The sequence below is a fragment of the Caretta caretta genome, chromosome 3, assembly GCF_965140235.1.
Source record: "Caretta caretta isolate rCarCar2 chromosome 3, rCarCar1.hap1, whole genome shotgun sequence".
Classification (NCBI taxonomy): domain Eukaryota; kingdom Metazoa; phylum Chordata; order Testudines; family Cheloniidae; genus Caretta; species Caretta caretta.
In genome coordinates, this window is record NC_134208.1 from 165767989 (window position 1) to 165787354 (window position 19366).

Genomic DNA, 19366 nt, shown 5'->3' on the forward strand with positions numbered 1-19366 from the left:
AATTTCTTGCAACTGGGAGAAATGGCAGGGGGGAGGGGGGCAGGTGGTTATGTACCTGTCTAAGGGCAGACACATCTATGTGTGTACTTATGAATATATGCAGAGGTGAAAGTAAGCCGGTCTGGTCTGGTATGGCGTACCAGCAAGAGCCGGTACGCTGCCGATGGTACTGGCTTCCCCAGGCCAGCGATTTAAAGGGCCTGGGGCTCCTGGCAATGGCCGGAGCCCCAGGCCCTTTAAATCGCTGCCAGAGCCCCGCTGCTGGAGCCCCAGGGTAGCGGCAGCAGCCGGGAGCCCCCGGGGCTCCGTCGCAATTTAAAGGGCCTGGGACTCCGCTGCAGTAGCGGCGGCCGGAGCCCTGGGCCCTTTAAATCGCCGCACAAACCCCGCTCCCGGAGCCCTGGGGTAGCGGCGGCAGCCCAGAGCTCCGGCTGCAATTTAAGGGGCCAGGGGCTCTGGCCGCCGCTACCGCAGCAGCGCCCCAGGCCCTTTAAATCTCCGACAGAGCTCTGGGGTAGCGGCAGCAGCCCCACTGCCAGAGCCCCGGGGTAGTGGCGGTGGCCAGGGGCTCTGTCAGTGGTTTAAAGCGCCCCGGGCTCCAAAGGCCCCGCCTGTTCCAGTTGAGGCCCCAGCCCTTCTGGTTGAGGCCCTGCCCCTCTGCTCACAACTCCAGCGTACCGGTAAGTCCTTCAAGTTACTTTCACCCTGAATATATGTGCACATGCAAAACTATGTGCATCCTTTGTTTATATTTGTATAAAATATATGGGAGTCTAATACTACAAGCACCCGAGATTGCTAGTATTTTTTTAAATAGTTTTGTTGTTTTTTTGTATCCTTAAAAATAGTGACTAAAGTGGGACTAACAAAATAAAAACTGACAGAATTATTAAAATTCAGATTTTTATCTTGCCAAAGAAATGTTCTTCAGCCAGTGTGCATGTGAAGAAATGATGACACTCGGTAGCCAGACAAACCAATTCCACTCCTGTGAATTTGCTGTATTTGCGATACAAGTGACAGATAATGTCATTTCCTTTTTTGTTTGTTAGAATGCCGGGGTAAAATGGTTTTATTTCTTGTGGAGGCAAAGGTTTCAGTTAAAAGTAAGGAAAATACCTAAATCCGTGTGAGGTACAGCACAGTTTTCACTGATATTTATCATAGTCTTCAACCACCAGGTTTCATTCCAGACAAACATTTTTATTCCTCGTAAAGGTAAGTGATTTGGCAGCTTCATCTAGAAACTTATGACCTGCCTTTATCCATCAACTCTAAGTTAACATCCTAGTGGAGCCAAATTGTAAAAGAGAAGCTGATCACCTGTAACCTCCATTGGAGCTTAGCAGAATCTCAGGATTTGCCAGTAGCAGAGCTACCCCTAACTGGAATGGATATATTAAGTGCATATGTGTGGACAGTGATGAGTCTTCAATTGCTGACATGGGAAAGTGCCTCAAAATATTTTAAGTAGAAAATCCCTTTGAAAAAGATACATATTTATGTTATGGGAAAGCACCATGGATCATGTTTTTTAATGAGCTTTTACAATTACATCTGGAATATGGATGTGCTCAGTCTGACTAAGAATCCCAATTTACTCCAGAAATGTGATTATTTTTTCACGTGCAAACTGGAGTACAGGCAAAATGTATAGGCACAGTTTTAAAGGACTGTCTGAATATTTGGCCCTTTGTGTTCTAGGCCAGTGGTTCTTCACTGGGGGGCTGTAAGCAGGTTTCAGGGAGTCTGCCAAAATAAACCAGCAAGCAGGGCCGGTGTTAGACTTGCTAGGGCCCAGGGCAGAAAGCTGAAGCCCGAACAACTTAGCTTCACGGGGTGCCCTGTGACATGGGCTCCCGGGCAATTGCCCTGCTTTCTACCCCCTATCACTGGCCCTGGCTTTTAATCTACTGGATGTGCAGAAAAACAGTTGTGGCACAGGCGGCCCGTGGAATTTTTATACCATGTTAGGGGACCCTCAGAAAGACAAAGGTCAAGAGCCCCTGTTCTAGGCAACAAATTGCTTTCAATAATAAAGTGGGTCAAAGTCTTCAAAATTGAGTGTCGGGGTTAGACTCCTAAGTCCTGATGTAAGTACCTAAATAAGTGTCCTGATTTTCAGAAATGTTGAGAATCTGCAACACTTGAAAATCAGATAACTTGTTTGGGTGACTAAATATGGATGTAGACAATATGGCCTCAGTTTAAGCAGTCATCTTTGAAGCCCTGGGCCTGGAATGTTCTATAATATAGGACAAGGTGCTATTTCAGTGCTATTACAGTAGTATTGATTGAGTTTTCACAGTTTTCTCCTACTTAAGGGCAAAGAGAAATTAGTTATTTACCTTTTTCCTTGAAAGTTTTTTCAATAGTCAATACCTGACATAGGCTGGTGACTTTTAGGCAAAATAAGGAGGGCAGTTCCTTGCCTATACAACAAATAGAGATAAGATCTGTATTATATTCAAGTATAGACTGAATTTAGAACTTGTACTTCAATATCATCTGACTATGTTTAAGTCATTGTAAGTTTTAAATGGACTGGTTTTATTTGTATTTCAGACGTCCTGTAAACACTCAAGAGGAGCTGCTTTTATTCATTTGGTCTGAAGGAGCCTTGGAATTTATTGATGCTTCTGATGCACTGCAGCCATTCACTATCTATGAATACCGTGTCAGAGCTCAAAATTCTAGGGGGTCAGTGGATAGTCTGTGGTCTTCAACACAAACTTTGGAAGCTCCACCTTGGGGCATGCAAGCCCCTTGGGCACAAGCTACAAGTGCATATTCTGTGCTGCTGAACTGGACCCAACCTATATCTCCCAATGGGGTTATTTCTCAGTATCGTGTGGTCTACCAAGAGAAACGGAGTGATCCAACGTTTAGCATCCCAGCTATTACAGCGTTAACTGTAACGGTAAGAACTGGATATTAAAACCAGTGTTTGAGTAGTTTATATTCTGGTTTTGACCTGTGTTACATTAAAATATTGATATAGGGTCATTTTTTTCAGTTAGGTTTCCGCACTCAGCCTTTGGACACCTAATTTACATTCATATATATCAAGTGTATGCATAACAGCTACCTGTGTAGATGTCTAGTCATTGATATACAGATGCTAATGTATGATTTTGAGCACAAAGTAGGGTTTTTCTTGCGTAAATAGGTGTGCAGGTCTATTTGTGTGTACCTCACTTTGAAAATGTGGTCCTAAATCTTCTACGTAATTGTTCATAGATTCCAAGGCCAGAAGGGATCATTGTGATCATCTGGTCTGACCTCCTGTATAATACAGGCCATAGAACTTCCCCACAGTAATTCCTTTTAGAAAAAACATCCAGTGTAATTTTTATTCTTTTGTTGTTTTAAGAGGCTGCTCATAACAAGCTAAACAAAATCAATCCCACTTGGATTTAATGTTTTTATTAATCTGAAATCAATGCTGGTTTAAGCATGACATGAAAATTATTGTTAGTTCTACATATGTGATTTATTTACAGAATCTATGAAGATTTGCCTCATAACTCTTCTGAATTAGAAGCAAATCAACTCTTTACAGGCACACAAAATACATAATAACAATACTTCTATGCTATCTTCTACTTAAAAGTGCTTTACAAACATTAATTAATGAAGTCCTGTGGAGGTACTATTATCGTCATTATGGTTAAACTGAGGCACGGGTTAATGTAATTAGACCAAGACCATGATGAGAGTCAGTGGCAGAGCTGGTAATGCTGTCTATGATTACTGACTAGTCCTCTCTTGTAACCATTCACTTCAAATCTTTCCATCAGGGATACTTTGTGGTCAACATAGAACCCGCTGAACTAGACTATATAATGCAATGTCAGCTATTGCATTTGACAGTCTTCTGAAAACAATCTTTTATAGTGTACCAAGAATCTACTGTGCTGGTATAATTTTAAGATTTGTAGGAACCCAAACTTGAATACCTCATATACCCTAACCTTCCTTTTGTCCAAAACATGAGCATGTCCCAAGGCCATTATCAATTACAGTGATTATCCAAAATTATTCAATATTCCATTTATATTCAGATAACTGAAGTTGTACATAGTGGCATGCTGAGATTTAATATCCAGTATTAAGGTCTTACCGTAAACTTCCTTAGAAAAGTCCTCTTGACATAAATGAGTGGAATCTAGCTGAGGGATCTAAGGCACCCATAGGTATACGATTCTAAAACAGCACTTTATCTTTCCTGGAAGCCTTAAAGGATAAGATTTGTCATGCCTCTTACTGTGAAAAGAGAGAGAGGTCCTGGGTTAAATGGCAGGAGTGCATGTTTTTGGCCTTTGCGATCCATTGCTTCTGCACTGTACAGCATGCTAAGTTGTAAAAATATAGGCCAGGACTTTTCACAGGAGCCTAACTTCCATTGAATTTCAGTGGGATTTGGGCACCTACGTTTCTTTGAAAAGCCCGGCTAGGATGTGTAATGTGATACCTAGAATTTCAAAATGGAGAAATATCGGAAGCTTCTTGTAACATCCTGTTCAGGCAGCATCCAACACATTGCTGAGCATCAGAATTCCCTTGCCCAGTCATGTATTGCAGTGTCTTCTAGGCATGCCAACAACAACAGAAAACATCCAAGATGGTTGTATTGTGGGTAATCAAATCTACTAAAATGGCCTTTTAAGTAATGTTATAGTGTGTTTCTTTAACAACATCATTTAAAAGCTTTTTAAATTAACAGTTGTTATTTGTTGAATTAGTACCTTCCTGGCTCCAAAATGCTTTATTTTGCCCAAACACTAAATGGAATCTCAATTACATAAGCAGCATATGCAAATTTGTTTGACAAATACTAAGGTGACAGTGACTTTTTTTTACTTTCCTGTATCATGTGTATTTATCCATTTTACTGCCTTTTTTCCTTTTTTTTTTTTAAATATTATGCTGCTCTTTGTAAAGAAATCTCTGCATTTGATGCTCCTGTCTTCTCTGCTTGTTTTACATTGGTGCAACTGCATTGAACTCAGTGGAGTTAGTCCTGATTTACACCAGTGTAACTGAGACCAGAATCATGCCTTTTGTGTTCTGAAGATAATGTAACAACTAGAGCCTGGAATCAAAGATATTGACATAAAGGGCAATGAGTCCTGTTATCAAAGATACCATGAAGTCAGGTCAATTATCACAACAGGTGAAAACCTGGACACTAAGTTCTAAAGTTTTAACTCCTTGGAAATAGAATTTTATCATGAACTTGCTGATACATCCTTAACTGTAGCTTTTGTGAATGAGACACTTTAATTAAAACGTAATTGTATTGAAGGAACTAGCATTCCAATGATTAAACTTCTGCCCCTTTAAAATATAGCTTTCAGGGGTACGAGGCTAAATCATTTAATCTCCTAAAGCGTTTCTATTGGAGCTCCCCATGGAATATGCCATTAGTCATTCTCTCACACAAGCTTCCATGTTACCATGCAAGACAAAGTATTGAGCAATCAGTGAGCTCTCTCCTTTATTTAATCTGTTAGACTTTTCTTATCACATTAGAATATTCCAGGGGGAAAAAGGAAATGCTTGTATTTTAAGGCTTATGGCCATATGTGTTCTTGTTACTCACACCCGTGCTTCTTGCCTGTTGGACATGACCTAGCCACTTTAAGCTTAACCAAAAAATAAACTTGAAGGCTTTATTGGAAGTGGTGATGCATAATAAAAATTTGAGGGTTGGTAATATCATTGCAGGCTCCTCAATCTTGATTATTTTTTTCTATCCATTTCCAAATCCAGATGAGATTTGCCTTGTGGGTTTTCAAAACCCTTGATAGATTTATTCTACCTCCCTGAAACATAGCCATTTACTTCCCTGTAAAGATGTGTTAAGCTATATTTAATTTAATATGTGTCAAATCCATGGCCTAGGCCTTTACAGTTATCTGACCACTTTGAATGTTGTGATGCCAATGGGAATAGAACTCAGATATCTATGTTCTAAAATCACAAACTCCTACCACTTGAACTAAAAAAGAATCTCCAGTAGCTGCTGGCAGCATAGGGCTTATGACATACAGAGAAGTAATTCTGATTCTCTCCAGTAGAGGGCAGTGTCACTCAGATTACCCATGACAGACTGACAATATTCTGTAATATTCTGAACAAATCTTATGGAATTAAGATAAACGTGATTGAATTAAATTAAACTTTATTGAATTATGGTTAATACCTTTGGGGTACATTGTATTAAAATAGTGCATGTGTTATTGTGGCATTGTATGTACCTTCTCTAGTAGGGAGAGGGGTGCTAATGTGATTCCTCTGGTTATCAGCCCTTTGAAACCACCCCCCAGAGAGATCTTCATATACTAGTTCAAATTGGATTCTCCAGGAACCAACAGACAAAGTATGGGGTTTTGGATAAATACCCTGGTTTTGAGCTAGCTCAGGGCCTTCTTCCTGATTCAGCAAATGGACAGGACCCCTGGTCTGGACAGCCCGAGTCCTCAGGCTAGGATTGTAAAGACTGGGCCTACTGAGGTCTCATAAGACTGGGTGCTTTTCCTGAGCTGTAGCTGTGATGAACTTGTGACCACAAATGAAATTCCTTGGATGGGGAGTTGAAAGACTGCTCCTGCCAGAGCCCTTGTTAGGGTTGGGGTTAATTCTGGTAAGCTTATTAGCATGCATGCAGGTTCCTTTATTGTTTTTAATATGTTTTCTTAATAATGCTTTTTACCATAAGAATTAAAGTAGATCTGCATAGGAAGTCTGTGTGATCACTTATATCTGGAGCAATTACACCTGTTATCTGTCTCTGAAGAGAAAGCAAGCAGGTGTCCTTGAGCTACCTGCCTCTGCTGGGAAATACACAGTGTAGGCAGGGAACTGTGCAGCCTGGAAATAGCCTGGTCACAAAGGAGAGAGACTTGGGTCTCCATCCAGAAAGGCAATGGCAGGTGAGCTGGAAGCCTGAAAGTAGGTACTTTGTTGGACCACTGAGCGGAAATGCAGGTACAGTTGTCTTGAACTGTGACACTACATAGCTAGTTTATTACAGTGTTTAGTGCTGATTGAAAGGTGGCAGCATAGTAGACTGAAGTCCAACAATGGCTGTCATGAAAAAGTAAAAGGATTCTACCCTGTTACCAGAGCTACTGAAACTGCTGTATGTCGAATACCACTGTGAGGTAAGTGTGAGTAAACGCTGCCTCTTTCATGGATATAATATACCACATCTCCCATGACCACTAGTCTAAGTATTTGGCTGTTTGACAATCAGATGATATGGGAAGGCCAGGCAAATCAAGAAGATAAGTTATAAGGAGTTCAGTATCTAAGAAAAGGTAGCTCTTAGAGTGTATTTTGGAGAAAGGGTGAGAGGAAGGGAGAAGGAAAGAATGTAAAGGCGGAAGTTGTAAAAGAAAACAAGACAATCATGCAATATAGACAAAAGATAGAATAGAACATAAGTGGGAGAAGTTGAGTACAGTGCTCTGCACAGGGATATATAGAATATGTGTGCCATCAGGCTCAGCTTTACTGGAGATTTTATGGTCCTTCACCTCTCAACAGATCCCCACTGACTTCAGTGGGACTCTGCCTAGGCTCTAGCAGTGTGCCTATGTGCAGTGGATTGCAGGATTAGGACACTTGGGTGCTAACCCAGTCACTCCTCAATAAAGAGCAACTAAGGGTGCCATGTACATTTGAAAGGATATATAAAAGATATAGAGACTAGCAATTTTCATTTGATCGATAGATTTTAGTTTGTTAGGCCCTGATCCTGCAAGCACGTAACCACATGAGTACTCCCATTGGATTTTTCAGGATGAGGGCTTTAGATTTGCATGTGGGGATTTTGTTTGACTGTATGTGTTGATAATAACTTGCACATTGAGCGTGCTACCAGAATATAAATTATAAACAACAGCAATGATCATATCCCTATTAATATAATATATACTAAAGTTTTATCTCATGAATTTTTAAGAAGGGACATTGGATGGGCATGACAGCTATGCTCCAGTTATTATATCCTGCTTTACAGATCCCTGGAATGTAAAATCATTATATCCACTAGATAGTATATACAGAAATAAGCAATACATACTGTATGGGACTTTATTTTTTCTTCCATAAATAGAGTGAAGAAGCAGTTGTCAGCAGTAAATCTGACATACTACAATTATTTCTACTTCTGGGTATATAGAAATATTGCATTATCTCATATACCAATATATAGTAAACTGTCATTAAAGAATTATTTTGTTTGGTGGCAACTTTCATATAATACCATAAAAACACACTGTAAATTTGAGGATGGAAAAAACCGTAGAACAATATCGTTAAGACTTTTTCCTACACGTCTATTAAGTTATTATGAAAGCTATTCAAGTGCCCAGGAAACCCATGGCATGTTGTAAGGAAACAAGATGAAATGAAATACTCTATATCATAACTGACACATGCCATAAATTCAGAATATGTGCCACTTAGCAGAGACCAAAAGCTGTAAATGGCATTGGAGGGCAAAAGTTAATTGAACTGCTGTCCTGTTGTTAACAAGTGGGAAGAATCCACCACTAAAATCAAGATGGCTGCCCCAAAAGTGCCCCGTTACAGCCAAGAGATCATATCCTTAGCTCTGCAAGGGCTTATGGGTTAGGAGGAAATCATACACAGATGACTAATTTTTTTATGGTTCACAGCCGATCAAAGTGAAATTCAGCAGCTGTTCAGGACAAGTGACCACTCTAAGGGTTGTAATATAACCCACTAAATAGAGAGGGAATTGCATGAGAGCAAGAGGTTAGCAGTGATTATCGGCAGGTGAGTGCTTTATTGAAGTTGAAAGACCATTAACATTGATGGAGTAATTATTTCAACTTGAAAGTAATTACCTTGATGGGTGATAACTTCTCCAGTGTTCCAAGGTTTGATTGGACCAAACAATTGTGAACTCTTGAAGCCTAGAAAAATATTACAACAATACTGCAATGTTTAAATTACTGAAACCTCAGCTCGAGTATTTTAATTATGCCTAACAGTGAAAAGAATTTAACTTACAACAGCCAGTGACCTCTCAAGTATAGAGACATTTGCTTTCTAATTCAAATGAAATGACCCACACCCGCCACATGTGTGGCATATGTGATACAAATGAATCATTTTTCTTTGAATGCAGCTTTTAAAATGCAACAGCTTGTTTGCAGAGATTCAGAATGGGGCTGGATTGGAATTCCTGTCATTGTTTTATTTGGCTATGAACTGGGGAGGCCCAAAAATAAAAACATTTTTGTCTTTTGTTCCCCTCTGAGTCTGATAAGTTTGCATAACGTGAATAGGGGACACGGACCCCCGGATTCTGTAATATGAATGTGTTGGCTTTGGCACAACAGCTGTGTGAATAGGTGTTTGGACTGGCAGTGTGATGCCCCTGCAGAAACTGATTAAGTGCTTCATTAAGCCCCTACTCTGGCTCAAACTACCTAAGAGAGGTGGGTGATTTACAGTTGACCAGTTCCATATCCCATGACCAACAATCTGAGCCATCCAGTCCTTCTATCTGACTGTGCAAGTCTGGATCACATGACTAGTTTAAACAGAGATAAAAAAGACAGTGATGATATACTGAGACTCTCCTTTGGGAGCAGTTATTATTTCATACAAATATTTTTGTTTTATTTTTTTTAATCTTCTAACCACCTCTTCATAAATCCTCGTGCTGATGACTGCATTGTTCTTGGTCATTCTGTTCTGTGACATGACCTCTCTTTTCTAAAAGGATAAATAAGAAGTAGACTTCTCAGGTTTCTCTTGTCATGAAGGATATGTTACTTTTAAAAGAAATTAGCCCCATATATGAACATTTCTATAATATTATTTTATTCTTGTGTCCTGCATTGTTAAGGGCCTAGTACTTCACACACATTTCAGGTGCCTTCTGTGTGTGAAATACTAACAGAAATATACCCTTATTGGCTTCCATATGTCTCACATTTGAGTCTTGAGAGGTTGAGAGTAAACTAATCAGCCAGCATAGCACTTGACTGAAAATTTGGTTGGTTTTATAACCAAAATAAATGCTTACCAAGGGGAAGTCAGTTCACAAATGTGATTGATAAGATATAGTTTACAATGTAATAAAGTAACTTCTCCCCTCCCCCATGTTACTCTGCCATGTTTGACTCAAATTTTAAAAGAAGATTTCCTAGTCAAGTTGAAAGAGCTTTCGTACAAAGATCAAACACATCTACTGAAATTGGCAAAGAGAAATGTACAGTGGGGAAAGAAAAAATAAGTTTATCAGTTAACTTGTCCATATTTAAGTTTTTTAAAATTACAGTTACTTAGATAATAGAAAAGGATATTATTGGATTTGACCAGATTTTAGAATTAAAGTAACCCAAGTTTTACCCTGGCAGTATTAGGTGGTTGCAAAACATCTCTGTCTGATGGGTTCATGAAAATGTAGCTTAATTAAATACCTTGGTGACTATCATACATGACTACTGGAGTTCCAGATCTGAAAATTACAAAAGCTGTTTACTGACCTCCAAGTATCTTGTATTCATAATGACTGGGAATTCTAATCTGGTATTTTTATATCCTAGTTGATTTTTTAAAATTAACTTGTAATTCTATAAAAAGAGAAATATTGCATCTGTTTAAAAACAAGAGAGCACTAGGTGATACAAAGATTAGGTAAAGGTATGCAGAGTCTTTTACCTCCAAGGAGCCAATCTGAATCCAGTCCAGGTCTGCAGTCTCCATAATTCATTCTCATCAAACTGCTGTTTGGGTGTCCTATGTGAGATAAATTTAGTATTCTCAGTCCTTTCCTTTCTCTTTACTGCTCCCTTTCGACTCTATTCCAAACTCTCATCTTCAGGCTGCCCCAATATGTGTAATGCTCTCCCATTTCCTGCCTGCCTAATGGACCTCTTTCTCTTCCTTTCAGCCCTTGCTGAAAACTCCAGGAATGCATGCATAACCTTACCACACTCTCCATTTCTCTAATGTATTGTCTTGCTTCAGAAATAGTAAGCTCTTTGGGGCAGGGAGTATGTCTTGATCTGTTTGTAACATGCCATGTTAATGTACGGAACTATACAAATATTAATGCCATTATAGCAGTCATTACACTGAGTAGTGGCCATATTTAGAAGGCAGTATCACAGTGTTTTTAACAGACTTAAATGTTACTTTTTGACAGGAAGCAAGTAAAGAATTCTATAGTACAAGTTCCTATTGGGTGATTATGGCCCTGACTTTTATTTTTGCTAAAGCAATTACTAATGTAATGGCTGGAAACTTGTGCCCACTAAAGCCTGGTTCTGTGATTTTTTTTTGATTTTTTTTTTTAGGATGGTTATTGATCTCTTGCTGAGCTGAGATTTCAGTTTTATGCCAGATAGCTTGATTAATGGGTTGGTTTCTATAAGTGGACTGAATGGGGGTAGGAATCATGAGCAGCCCATACTGCCAACCCTAAATCCGTCAAGTCGCATAGCTCATTATGAAACAGTTATCAAGTGTACATGAAAAATTAATTGGGCTCGGTTTGATTCTGAAAAGAATCAGCTTTCTACTTGGCGGTCCCCCCAATCTTTCCAGATGTTATGCACTAGCCCCTCGAGAAGCAGCAAAGGGAGATGTATTAATACATTGTATTGATTAGATCAAGACCCCTGACGGTTATTTGTAGAGATACCATCTGGCTGCTGTTAGAATTCCTTCACCAAAAACAGGACGTGACATGTTATTAATCTCAACTCTCTAACTATAGACAGTTGCCTTTTCTGCTAAACCGCATTTTACCATTTGTAGGAGATGGAGGCAGACCTGAAGGGTGCTGAAATTAAGGTTATTACACAAATTGAGCCATATGGTCCAAATATTTCAGCAAGAAAATTGCCAGGCAATAAAAATTGCTCCTGCTTTCCTAATGGTGTAAATTACAGTTTAACCATGGCTCTAATGATGTCCTTCTGCCGCGCTTAACTACTGTTACATGAAGGACATTGTTTTAAAAATATAAAAAAACAAGTAAATGCCAGCAGCGTGTTTTACAATCTGTTAGTGTGTCATTAAGAACACTGTCAGAATTACATAAACATAATGGCAGGCAACCTAGCATACAAAGGAACAAGTATGGAAATAGAAAGTGTCTTCAGAACTCCTTTAGCTTTGTAATGTCAAGAGCCCTTTCCCTTTTGGAACTCTTCCAGTCTGAAAAGACATGGCTTCTTATTTATTCCATTTCTCACACAGACAGTGATGGAAACTTAAAAACAGGAAAAAAGCATTCAGATGCATTGTGCATGTGTAATAATATGTGAGTAATTGTGCCTCTGTGTTACAACAGAGCTATAGAGAGAGCTGATTATATAGGAAAAGAAAAAAAATCATGAATATTTTTGCAGTAGAAGGACTGATTTTGATCTCTTATGATTTGTGGCTTCATATTTTTTATTTGCAAATATTTGGAAAATTGCAAGGTATTCATGGAGATGTTCTAGAAGCCCAAACATTTCATGAATTTTTAGCACAAAGGTTATTCATCTTAAAATTCCTGTGAAAAGTGTCTCTTCTCTTATTCGCTGTTCCTTATTTTTTGTTCATTTTTTAGAAAAATTGTATTCATCCAATCAAAGAGCACAAACGATACCTTGTGACAGTCAGACAACATTGAGAAAAAATAGTGAATAATTAAAGTGAACATTCACAAATAGCATCTAATTTAAAAATCATTTGTCCAAACTATATTGTGACTACAAATACAAATAAGGAAGAAATTCCAAGAAAATCATTATTGATTAACAAAACAACTAAGAAAAAAAGGGATATAAATTCATACCAAATATTACTCATAATGTCAAGTTTGACCAGCTCTACTTTGAATGTCGTGTAAGTTTTCATTCTACATGTGGATATTGACCATTGGATATTTCCTTAGCTGGTGGATATCATCATAGCTCCATTACCAGTTGAGGATCTGGCCAATTGTGTACATATATCCTGTATAGACAGGAGAAAAAGAAGTGCAGGTGAGGTTAGCTCACCAATTTCAATAACAAATTATACCTCAGTGTTGTCAGCTTTTGCAATTTTATCACATCTCTCGTGATATTTGATGTTTTTCTTAAATCTCAGCTTCTGGAGTCATGTGATTGCATGAGAATCTCATCTTTTATTTAAGTTGATCTTTTCCACTGGGGGGAAAAAGCATTTTCGACAAGCTCTACTGTCAACCCTACATGCTAAAGTCAAACCAAGCTTGAACTGGATTTTTTTATCAGAATCAATAAAATTAAGATCACTGAAAAAAATATATTTTTTTTATTTTCAGCTGCCTTTGCAACTTCCTTGTACAAGCCAGGACCATAAGTGGAAGTGCCAAAATACCATGAGTAATCCTTACTATATTTCCAAACCAACTGAAGGTATAAAGTAGTAGAAATCTCATGAGAACTTCTTCTCAGGGTTTCTGGTCCAACTGTACAGCTGCAAAGAGCTCTGATTTGATTGTGGTTGAGCATCCAGGCTTTTCAGCACTTACATACTGTGATGGGTTCAGTCACAGAGACCCCCTTGGGACTGTCATCTGATGTGCTGAGACAACATCTGAGCCCATTTTCTGTGCCAGATTGGGACTCCAGAACACTGTCTTGTTGAGCCAGACACACTAGCCTGCTGCAGCACAGACCCAGGTCTGGGCCATGCCTCAAAAGCTGCAGACTTTAACCAAAAACTGCTCAGCAGGTCACCTATCTCCAGCAATGGGATCCAAACCCCAAATAAATTCGTTTTACTCTGTATAAAGTTTATACAGGGTAAACTCATAAATTGTCCGCCCTCTATAACACTGATAGAGAGATATGCACAGCTGTTTGCTCCCCCAAGTATTAATCACTTACTCTGGGTTTACTAACAAACAAAAGTGATTTTATTAAGTATAAAAAGTAGGATTTAAGTGGTTTCAAGTAATAACAGACAGAACAAAGCAAGTTACCAAGCAAAATAAAACAAAACACACAAGTCTAAGCCTGATACATTAAAAAACTGATTACAGATATATCTCACCCTCAGAGATGTTCCAATAAGCTTCTTTCGTAGACTAGACTTCTTCCTAGTCTGGGCCCAGTCTTTTCCCCTGGTACAGTCCTTGTTAGTTCCAGCAGGCATCTTAGGTGAAAAGTAGGGGCTTTCTCATGACTGAGACCCCCTTTGCTCTGTTCTACCCCTTTTTTTATCTTTGGCACCAGGCAGGAATCTTTTGTCTCTCTGGGTTCCCACCCCTCCTTCTAAATGGAAAAGCACCAGGTTTAAGATGGATTCTGAGTTGGTTGAGTTCAGGATCCTGACACAGGGAAGAAAGGTAAGCAGCAGGATACGGACCCTGGACTTCAGGAAAGCAGACTTCGACTCCCTCAGGGAACGGATGGGTAGGATCCCCTAGGGGACTAACATGAAGGGGAAAGGAGTCCAGGAGAGCTGGCTGTATTTCAAGGAATCCCTCTTGAGGTTACAGGGACAAACCATCCCGATGAGTCGAAAGAATAGTAAATATGGCAGGCGACCAGCTTGGCTTAACGGTGAAATTCTAGCGGATCTTAAACATAAAAAAGAAGCTTACAAGAAGTGAAAGGTTGGACATATGACCAGGGAAGAGTATAAAAATATTGCTCGGGCATGTAGGAATGAAATCAGGAGGGCCAAATCGCACCTGGAGCTGCAGCTAGCAAGAGATGTCAAGAGTAACCAGAAGGGTTTCTTCAGGTATGTTGGCAACAAGAAGAAAGCCAAGGAAAGTGTGGGCCCCTTACTGAATGAGGGAGGCAACCTAGTGACAGAGGATGTGGAAAAAGCTAATGTACTCAATGCTTTTTTTGCTTCTGTCTTCACTAACAAGGACAGCTCCCAGACTGCTGCGCTGGGCATCACAACATGGGGAGTAGATGGCCAGCCCTCTGTGGAGAAAGAGGTGGTTAGGGACTATTTAGAAAAGCTGGACGTGCACAAGTCCATGGGGCCGGATGAGTTGCATCCGAGAGTGCTAGAGGAATTGGCAGCTGTGATTGCAGAGCCATTGGCCATTGTCTTTGAAAACTCGTGGCAAACGGGGGAAGTCCCAGATGACTGGAAAAAGGCTAATGTAGTGCCAATCTTTTAAAAAGGGAAGAAGGAGGATCCTGGGAACTACAGGCCAGTCAGCCTCACCTCAGTCCCCGGAAAAATCATGGAGCAGGTCCTCAAGGAATCAATCCTGAAGCACCTACATGAGAGGAAAGTGATCAGGAACAGTCAGCATGGATTCACCAAGGGAAGGTCATGCCTGACTAATCTAATCGCCTTCTATGATGAGATGACTGGTTCTGTGGATGAAGGGAAAGCAGTGGATGTATTGTTTCTTGACTTTAGCAAAGCTTTTGACACGGTCTCCCACAGTATTCTTGTCAGCAAGTTAAAGAAGTATGGGCTGGATGAATGCACTATAAGGTGGGTAGAAAGCTGGCTAGATCCTCTGGCTCAACGGGTAGTGATCAATGGCTCCATGTCTAGTTGGCAGCCGGTGTCAAGTGGAGTGCCCCAGGGGTCGGTCCTGGGGCCGGTTTTGTTCAATATCTTCATAAATGATCTGGAGGATGGTGTGGATTGCACTCTCAGCAAATTTGCGGATGATACTAAACTGGGAGGAGTGGTAGATATGCTAGAGGGCAGGGATAGGATACAGAGGGACCTAGACAAATTGGAGGATTGGGCCAAAAGAAATCTGATGAGGTTCAATAAGGATAAGTGCAGGGTCCTGCACTTAGGACGGAAGAACCCAATGCACAGTTACAGACTAGGGACCGAATGGCTAGGCAGCAGTTCTGCGGAAAAGGACCTAGGGGTGACAGTGGATGAGAAGCTGGATATGAGTCAGCAGTGTGCCCTTGTTGCCAAGGCCAATGGCATTTTGGGATGTATAAGTAGGGGCATAGCGAGCAGATCGAGGGACGTGATCGTTCCCCTCTATTCGACATTGGTGAGGCCTCATCTGGAGTACTGTGTCCAGTTTTGGGCCCCACACTACAAGAAGGATGTGGATAAATTGGAGAGAGTCCAGCGAAGGGCAACAAAAATGATTAGGGGTCTGGAACACGTGACTTATGAGGAGAGGCTGAGGGAACTGGGATTGTTTAGTCTGCAGAAGAGAAGAATGAGGGGGGATTTGATAGCTGCTTTCAGCTACCTGAGAGGTGGTTCCAGAGAGGATGGTTCTAGACTATTCTCAGTGGTAGAAGAGGACAGGACAAGGAGTAATGGTCTCAAGTTGCAGTGGGGGAGGTTTAGGTTGGATATTAGGAAAAACTTTTTCACTAGGAGGATGGTGAAACACTGGAATGCGTTACCTAGGGAGGTGGTAGAATCTCCTTCCTTAGAAGTTTTTAAGGTCAGGCTTGACAAAGCCCTGGCTGGGATGATTTAATTGGGGATTGGTCCTGCTTTGAGCAGGGGGTTGGACTAGATGACCTCCTGAGGTCCCTTCAAACCCTGATATTCTATGATTCCAGTATTAGGTGACACGTTCACATGTCCTGTGAGACCCCCTCCATTCTTCCAGTGCTGGTACGCACATATACAAGAAGGCTTGCAGGTAAATAAAACATTACAACCAATTGTCCTAGTCAATGGGAGCTATCAAGATTCTATACCACCATGAATGGCCCACACTTAGCATAATTACAGTAGAACCTCAGAGTTACACTGCATATTCCTCATTTCAGATACCAGAATGATACATTCATACCAATAGGATGACCACACTCAGTAGATTATAAGCTTTGTAATGATACCTTACAATAGACCTTTTGCATAAAGCATATTCCAGTTATATCACACTTATAAACATAAAGCATGTGGAGTGCAACATCACACATACTATGTAGATGGGCACATTACAACCTATATAGATAAAGGACGAAAGTCCCAACCTTTTGAGAGTCTCCCATCATAAATTATATCTCTCAACCTTCAGATATGACAATGTGTGACATAAACTATCAAAATGTGTTGCACATGATTGGAATGTGGTTTTGCTGTCCTGGGTTTTGCTGTCCCTCATCCCATAATTGATTGAGTACAGTAGATTTTAGATCTATGAAGCCAGTTTTTAAGGATGTTCCTTCACTGTTACTCAAATAAGCCAGTTTTCTAATATGTTATGTGGGTGTTGGTGTTTTGGGGAGGGTGACCCTCCTCAGAGGCTGGAGAATTGGGGACGATATCCTGGTTAGGCTGATGGTCCAGTGTACCAGGAAGCAGAGGGGCTTAGAGAGAGTGTCCCTGATCAGGCTGCTCACAGCATGAGGAGATTGGTGGAAAACTGCATGCCCAAGCTTCCCCCAAATTCATTTAATGAGCTGTCCCTGCCTATGCTGCCCCTCCCCCTTATCTGTAGGTCTCTGCTGCTTCCCTATTGCCCTGCAAGGCACAAAAGACCATCAGCTGCTCCTCCAGCAGCTCCCTGGACCAAAACTGCAAGAGAAGACTCCCCTCCTTCTTCCTCAACCTCCGCCTCTACCAGCTGCTACCCCCTGTCCCAGAGCACCGCTAGAGAATGTGGTGCAGTGGGATAGGGAGCTCGAGTCAACTCTAGTTCTGAAGGCTGAGCAGAGAATTCTGCTCCTCTCTTCAGATACAAGTTAGGGAGAAGTTTGATTTCTACTCTCTCATATTATATAGCCCAGATCTTACAGTCCTTACACAAGCAGAACTGCTGTTTAAGTCAGGTTTGAACCCCAAGGGCCTTATTCTGTTGTGGGCTGCCTGGGTATGCTAAAGGGGAAGAGCCTTGAGGAGCTAGTTAATGCCTACACTGCCGTCTACAGCAAGCCATAACTGGGGCATACCCTGCTCCTTTTTGGCCATGCAGTGCACCTTCCTGACCTCAGCTCTTCTGCCTTGCAGTGACAGATTGTCTCTTGTAACTGATCTACATTTGGCACCACTTTGCAGCCCTTTTGCTCCTTGTGCCCTGTAGGCAGCACCTACCACTAAAGGCAGGATTTCTCCATTCTGGCCAAATAGAGAGGTGGTGTAAGATGCCTGTAGGTGAGTCACTGTGAGCATGTGTAGTTCACATGCCCAGGGAATCAAAGGAAAGGAAAACTAACAGGAGGGTGTAAGCAGGCATCCAATAGAGTTATATCTACTTATACTAACCTGCTGATGTGAAACACAAATTCACCTCGGAATTTTGCTCTGAGTACTTAGCTGTAAACCCTCAATTCAGATTTATGATATTCGCAATGCTTCTTTACATCCAGAGCTATGCAAAGAGTTAATCAGACATACTGTAAAACAATGCAACTACTTCATCTTTAATGGAGTAGCAGCCACTTGCATTAGGTCTGCAGAATCAAAATGGCAAATATAGGATTTTACCTTAGTGTGAAAGAATGAAAGCGGGGTCGGGGGAGAGGGGGAAATATTTTCAATGATAGCTTTTTCTGTGGTCTTGCCACAAAGAGCAAGTTGTTTCACACACACACAAATGAATGAAACTTCGGAGAACTTTTATTTTTAACCAGGTGTTTTATAAAAATATTAATGAGTAGTATGTAAAATGTTTTCCCCAAATGAGCATATTATTTCCAACTTTAGGTGTATAAGCTGTCCCAAATTGTGCTTTGGGTGGTGTTTTTGTCTTTGTTTCGGGGAAGGGGGAGTGGAGGTGGTTCTGTTTGGGATTTCAAGTCAGATGATAACTCAAATTTCCTCTCTCAGTTTGCATAGATGAGTATAAATGCTAGACCTAGACTGTTTCAGTTTGTACATTTAGATAGTGAGACTGTACAGATGTGTAGATGTGTTTTCCCCCTTTTATGGGATGATGATAATTTATTTGCACTAAAGTAGTAACTTGAAGCCTCAAGCAATATGGTGTTAAGCACTGTACATACACGTACTAAGAGAAAGTCCTGTCCCAAAGAGCTTATGATCTAAGCAGATAAGAGTAACAAAGGGGGAGAGAGGGGGGAAGAGAGATGAAGTGACTTGCCCAAGGTCACAGAGCTGGATGAGGCTGGGATAGTACTCAAGTCTTCTGATTCCCAGTGCAGTGCCCTCTCTACTTTAGATCATGCTACCTCAAAGCATGTGTAACTTAAGTGATGAATGGAGTCTTGGAGTCTAGGTGGTTTTAAAATAATTCCTAAAATGAGAATACATGATACCTATTAGTGTTTTGTATCAGGCTCCCTTCCTGTTCTGCACACAAGCACACCACACTCACAAACAGACTATTTATAGGTCATCTTTAAAATCCTTTGCTGCCTGGTGCAATTCAAGGTGTTGGCAAGGAGTTTTAAAATCACACTCTCAAGTAGCATGATCC

The 19366-nt window shown here is 40.7% G+C and overlaps 1 protein-coding gene across 1 annotated transcript in view; it reads left to right on the top strand.

Annotated features, from left to right (window-relative positions):
* The window catches only part of USH2A (usherin), a 580026-nt gene that overhangs the window by 496315 nt on the left and 64345 nt on the right, over nt 1–19366 (top strand). The window contains exon 60 of the mRNA XM_048843172.2: nt 2566–2920. Coding sequence (XP_048699129.2) covers nt 2566–2920 — 355 coding nt within the window. The remainder of the gene's footprint in view (nt 1–2565; nt 2921–19366) is intronic.